The sequence below is a fragment of the Zerene cesonia genome, unplaced genomic scaffold, assembly GCF_012273895.1.
Source record: "Zerene cesonia ecotype Mississippi unplaced genomic scaffold, Zerene_cesonia_1.1 Zces_u002, whole genome shotgun sequence".
In the NCBI taxonomy this organism is placed as follows: Eukaryota; Metazoa; Arthropoda; class Insecta; order Lepidoptera; family Pieridae; genus Zerene; species Zerene cesonia.
In genome coordinates, this window is record NW_024045132.1 from 2120294 (window position 1) to 2126524 (window position 6231).

The 6231-nt window shown below is 31.6% G+C and overlaps 2 protein-coding genes across 2 annotated transcripts in view; one reads left to right on the forward strand and one right to left on the reverse strand.

The window, feature by feature from the left end:
* Positions 1-1743, reverse strand: part of LOC119838289 (PHD finger protein 14) — a 17359-nt gene extending 15616 nt beyond the window's left edge. The window contains exons 1-5 of the mRNA XM_038364157.1: positions 1574-1743; positions 1340-1501; positions 1070-1209; positions 561-669; positions 143-271 (exon numbers count right to left, since the gene is read on the reverse strand). Of these exons, the coding sequence (XP_038220085.1) occupies positions 143-271; positions 561-669; positions 1070-1209; positions 1340-1501; positions 1574-1583 (550 nt within the window). The 5' untranslated portion in view covers positions 1584-1743. The remainder of the gene's footprint in view (positions 1-142; positions 272-560; positions 670-1069; positions 1210-1339; positions 1502-1573) is intronic.
* A 1771-nt stretch (positions 1744-3514) lies between these two features.
* The window catches only part of LOC119838372 (tubulin-specific chaperone D), a 12388-nt gene continuing 9671 nt past the window's right edge, over positions 3515-6231 (forward strand). Inside the window, exons 1-4 of the mRNA XM_038364302.1 lie at positions 3515-4078; positions 4256-4415; positions 4591-4714; positions 5126-5376. Of these exons, the coding sequence (XP_038220230.1) occupies positions 3719-4078; positions 4256-4415; positions 4591-4714; positions 5126-5376 (895 nt within the window). The 5' untranslated portion in view covers positions 3515-3718. The remainder of the gene's footprint in view (positions 4079-4255; positions 4416-4590; positions 4715-5125; positions 5377-6231) is intronic.

Here is a 6231-nt window from a genome sequence, read left to right on the forward strand (position 1 = left end):
TATATACATTCATTAGGTCTGTGAGTCAGTTGTCAATTGTTTTTATATCCCTAAGGAAATGGTGTTATGTGAGAATAAAGTTTATGGGGCCAGCTAGTAAAAGGTAATTAACTTATATATTATATATGTTAATAAAATTTACCTTTATTAGGGCACAGCTCACAATTAGGATCGGTCACACCAGCTTTACACGCCTCACAAAACCAAGGTTCAGTTGATGCAGAACTGACTGTGCTGGATTCACTTGTGACATCAGAAACACCGTAACAACCTATTAGTTAAAAAAAATATTCCATCTTACAGTCATATAATAATTTATTTATATACTTACATAAAACAGACTCTTATTATATAATTACAATTCATGAACTATGATTAATTGAGAACATTTTCAGTTTTAAACTCAAAAATAGTTCATGAATAGTAAAATAGTTTTAGATATCGAAAGATTTGCCACATGCTAAAAGTATTTATATTAGAAAGGTGTCAATATACTGAATCTAGTAAATATTGAATCCATAACAATCTTAGAAAAATCAAGAACATAAATAAAATGTCACCTTCATGAACTGTAACCCCGCAGCCATCACATTCTACAATCTCATTAAAATCGTCGCTTCTTGAACCCAAGCAACCAGCACAGATTAGCATGCTTGCTAAGTCAGGAAACTGTAAGAAAAATATGCCAATACTCATATATATCTAGTGTTAGATTAAAAATCAAATTTCTAAATTGAATAATGTTTTATTGCACATTATAGGGACATTTTAAAGTATAAAACAAAATAATAAGTAATGAAGTTCTTAGTTTTATACAGTAAAATGTACCTATTCAATTGTTTATTTTAATTTCTGGTACTTTTTGTGCTGTTGTGTAAATTGACATTAAGTGCACTGGTTTATGTCTGTCTTATTTAAAAGACTAAGGCAATTTTACAACAACAATACAACCTTTACAACCCCTAAATTTATGAGAAATGACCATTTATTTGGTTATTTATATTCTATATGGATATGAAAATTTTCTTAAATTAACATGTGATGTAACAATTCTTTTAATAAGTATTACCTTAAACTCATGTTTTTTGGCTTTCTCCAGAAGGTCAGTAACAGATATCTCTTCACCAAGTTTTGGTGCAGGATTCTTAAATTCGTTTTCAATATCCGATCCTGATTCTTCTTCGGAACTGGCACTGTTGGCATCTCCTTCTGAAAGAAAATAGTATCAGAATTATACTTCGACTAGTCAAACATCCATAAAAACAAAAACAATATTTTTTTTATTTATGCAGATACAATACACAATGAAATAAAACTATAAATAGATTTGAACACTTACTCTTATCATCATCTGAATTTATAGAATAATCGTCACTTTCTTCTGGGTGATCTTCTATTCGAAAGTCCGAATCGTCCGAGCTTTCTCCTTCACCAAGATCGAAGTCTAGTAAGGATTGTGGTTCCACCGGCTTAACCTTACGCTTTGCAGTACTTCTGCCTTCTGTACATAAAATATAGAACCAATAAATGTTATTGTTGAAATAATGTTTAAACACTATAACAAAATACTTACGGTTATTCATTTTAGATGATTTATTAATAAATCTTAACGTATATAGACTTTTCTTACATATCAATCAATATTATTATATATATCTAGAGCAAAGACGTAAGAATATAATCGAACATTGTTAGATTTGATTCAATTGTGATTTTATGACTGAGTCGAATTGACAGTAATTATTTGTCATATGTCAACTCGAGTGACATAAACGACGCGGTAGAGATGGCTTAAATCGGTTTTCAGTGTGTAAAATAGCTTTCGACAAACTTTTCACCCGCAGCTTCGTGAATTTTCGAAGAGGAAGTAAAACGTTTTTGCGACTTAGATTCGAATATTTTGTTAACTATTTATTTTACAAAAAAAAAACTATTTTGAAACCTCATGTTCAATACAAACAATACCGCTTCAATTTTGTATTCGACCTTTTTCGTATCTATATTTCCAACTCCGAGGGGAATATGAATTAAATAGAACTGCTAACATTATTTTGGCCGCTTACAGCGTTTGCACCACTTTTTACGTAATCAACACTAAATTATTTACCTGACTTGAAAAAAGTTGTCAATTTGAACACATTTTTTGTATTGTACTAGACGCTCGTCCCGGCTCCACCCGGATATCAAGATTCCTGTTTTATTCCAAGGCAGCACTTAATCGGGATAAAAAGTATCATATCTCCAAAGTCAGCTCACACCCTATCTGTATACCAAATTTCATCAAAATCCGTTCAGTAGTTACAGCATGATTGACTCTCAAAAATCCAAACAAACAAACTTTCACATTTATAATATTAGTATGAAGTGTGATGTTGCATGTTCTATAACTTGAATATGGGAACCGACCACGGTTCGGTACGAATTTATCATATACTAGCAGTTCTCCCCGGGTTCGCCCGTGGTACATATTATATAGTCTATGTCACTCAGTGAAGTTGCAGTAGTTTCGGAGCCTATTCATTTCTAACAAACAAACAAAAAATAAAATATTTCCTCTTTATAATATATACGACTACTATGGCATTTTTTATGTTACAGTCGGCAATGGAGCTGGTGGGACGCCTGATGGTAAGCGCTACCACCGCCCATGAACATTTGGAGAGACATAAGATCCATTGCAGACTTTACACCCCTACAAATAGATTGCCGACTTTTTAAGAAAAGATTAAGAAAGGATTGGCGATAGGAATAAAGGCAAGGACTGGGAAGGATAAGGAAAAGGATATAGGCCTCCGGCTCCCCCACTCACCGAACGAAACACAGCAGAATGCTATTTCACGCCGGTCTTCTGTGGGGGTGTGGTACTTCCCCGGAGCGAACTGGCCCAATTCGTACCGAAGCGTGCTCGACTACCACACTTAAATTTTGCATTAATGAATATATGGAAAAATATAATCCTTCGTGGAATGCTGTCGCTCTAGAATCCTAGGATAGTTCTTTGTCATAACTATTATGTACATAATAATGATAGCAAAGAATATATTTATGTAGATGTTGATGATAAATTTATTTATGAATGTAGTAATTTTAATAAATATATAATTGAAATGTAATATTGAAATGATTTTAAAAGAGCAACAACAGAGGTTCTTGTCCGCACTTCTCTGTAAAATCTGCTTTCCGAACCGGTGCTAAATGTTAAAATTATGTTATGACAATTCAAAATTATTTCTATAAGAAGTCTAATGCAATTAATAAATGGCCAAACTACTTCCGCAAATGGTCATGCGTGGTGGTCATTGCTTACAATAAGCAAACTACCATCTCAGTTTGCCGATATAACATAATAATAAAAACTTTTTTCCGGGTAAACCGACTTTATTTTTTTTTTTTATTATTTGAACATTTGTACCAGCGTTTTGGTTTTTTGTAAAAATTATACATGTATCGTCTATGTACTGGGGTCAGAGCCCAGACATGACAGACGACACTTGACAGATTACTCATCGTTGTCTGACAGTGTCAAATGCAAAAACTCGAAACTTTATTTTATTGTTGATGAATGAATATTTGTATTTTTATGATCTGCATAAAATCTCTATTATAAAGCGTATAGATAATTTACTGAACTATTCTAAAGAGTTGCATCTTTTAATAAATTTCAAATTGTTATTCCTTTTTTACATTTTTTCTGACCGGTAAAATTTAACTCTTCATTATGGTGGGGCTAGATGCCGATATGAATAGAGACGAGGACTGTGATAATATTGGCTTGGGATGTGCACTAGAACATTTCTCCGAAATCGAGGATGTCATGAATATGATAGAAAACGTAAAAAATATCTATAACACGCCATCTTTTGAAGTGGAATATGATAAATTATACGGTATACTGAAGCAGTATTATGAGCAGCCGCATCTTCTCGATCCGCATTTGGATAGAATGTTGTCCAAGTTTATGGAAATGATTAAAGACAAGTCAGCGCCGTCTGAATTGAAACATGCTGCTTTTAATTATATGTATCAAGTTATACGAGTTCGGGGGTATAAAGTGGTTGTGAGACATCTGCCACATGAGGTATGATAAACTTCAATTAAATAAACAATTAATTTTCCCATGTGATGATACTTAAAATTCTAGCAACTTTGTACCACCTCATATTTACTTTGTGACTGAGTCAACGTGTTTGGAAAATATATATTTAAAAAAAAATTTGAAGACATGAAAATTAATGTATTGTGTGCTTAAATTTAGGTGTCTGATCTTCTGACTGTTCTCACATTCCTTGAAGAGCAAGATCCAAATGACAAAGAGACATGGAGAGGCAGATTTGTTTTACTGCTGTGGCTTTCAATAGTTGTGATTATTCCATTCCACATGAGTCGTTTGGATGGATTTGCTCCAGACCAGCCAGGTTTGTTTGCAAAATACATACATTGAATTAATCGACACCACCTGTTCTAAACATTTCCTGTAAATTTTTGACATGTAATTGTGTTCAACAACATAATTAAACTTAGTTATGCTTTATTGAATATATAACATAAAATAATTCATTCCAAATAAAATTCCAATAAATTCTATTATAGGTGCAGGTACATCAAAGAAGTTGACTGTTATGGAAAGAATCTTCAATATTTGTAAAACATATGCTATGAGTAAAGATACTTGTGCCGAAGCAAGTGCTTATTTAGCATCTAAGTTTCTGATAAGGTTTGTAGAAGTTATAATTCTTACAGTAAGTTAAAAAATAAAGGAATACAGTAAAAAAATATTAAGTTATGAGAAGTAAAGACTAAAATAAAATAAAGATGATGGTCTGAAAAAAGTACAATTTTTAAATAAACTATTATTATTAGCTCAAAAGAAAAGCTATAGTTACTACATAACAGGATGTACATAACAACAACTACTAAAAATACTTTTAGGGACTTTAAACACAATTCATGAAATAATTTATAGTGTTTCAAACAATTTCATGCAAACAGGGAGAAGGGAGAGACTGTTACCAAATGACAGTTAATCACATTTAAAATCCATCATAATGTCTTTGATTTCCAAGTGTATAATACTCACTTCAAATGTAATACAGAAAATACTATATCAATAACTTTTTCGAAATAGGTCTGATGTAAAAGAATTATACATGGGTGCATTTTTCAATTGGGCTTGTGATCTACATTCCAATCTTCAAGATGAAGATGTGATCCACTATGGAGTGTTGGCTGCAGTGGCTGCTGTACTAAAACATGGAAAGAGAGATGATCTACTACCATATGCACCAAAACTGTTGGAATGGGTCACAAATCAAAACTACAAACAACACAAAGCTATGTTGGTGCGCAAATATGGGGTGAAAATTGTTCAGAGGATTGGTATGTAATAAAAAAATTTCTTCCTTCCTACCAAACAAAAAATTTTATTTGTTTAAGAGATATTTTTATGTGGGTTTGGTTTGTCATTATCTTAAGACTATATTTTTATAAGACATTTTTCAGTCCATAAGTCTTAATTAGTCACAAAGGAGTGTCCTGCAGGAGGATAAAAATTAAATATTCATACCTTGTGGAACAAATATGTGTACATTAAGTTAAGAATTTGAAAAAGTCCAAATATAGTTTTATTGCCTGTCTAATTTCGTATTAACTTGTTAAGTTATAGTTTTATCTTTGTTTATTACCACGAGATGGCGCTGCTCGTGATTGAGTCGCGCTGGCGAAATGGTTTCGTAATTAAACATAAGAAATCATTGTTATGATATTTGCCTTGTGTAAACGTAAATAAATAGTTTAAATTAGTGTTGAGTGTTTGAGTGAATCCCGCGAAACTTCAAATTTATACATGGTGCCGAAACTAGGATGGACTTTGGACTTTAGTAAATTGAAAGACTTAGAAAAAATCTGAAGATATTTTATTCTATAGACTTAGAAAAAATATCATATTTTATTATATGGACTTGTAAAATTTTCGATATCCTATTCTATGGACTTGGAAAAAATTTCATATTTTATTATATGGACTTGTAAAATTTTTGGTATCTTATTCTATGAACTTAGAAAAATTTTGAAGAGAATTTATTCTATAGACTTAGAAAATTTTGAAGGGAATTTTTTTTGGAAGTTAATTTATAAAGACTGAATAATTGGAACTACATTTATTTGATTGAAAATAAAATTACCTATATTTCAAAATGGCTTCAAAATTAATAAAAAGTCAAGCTGATTTGTTGT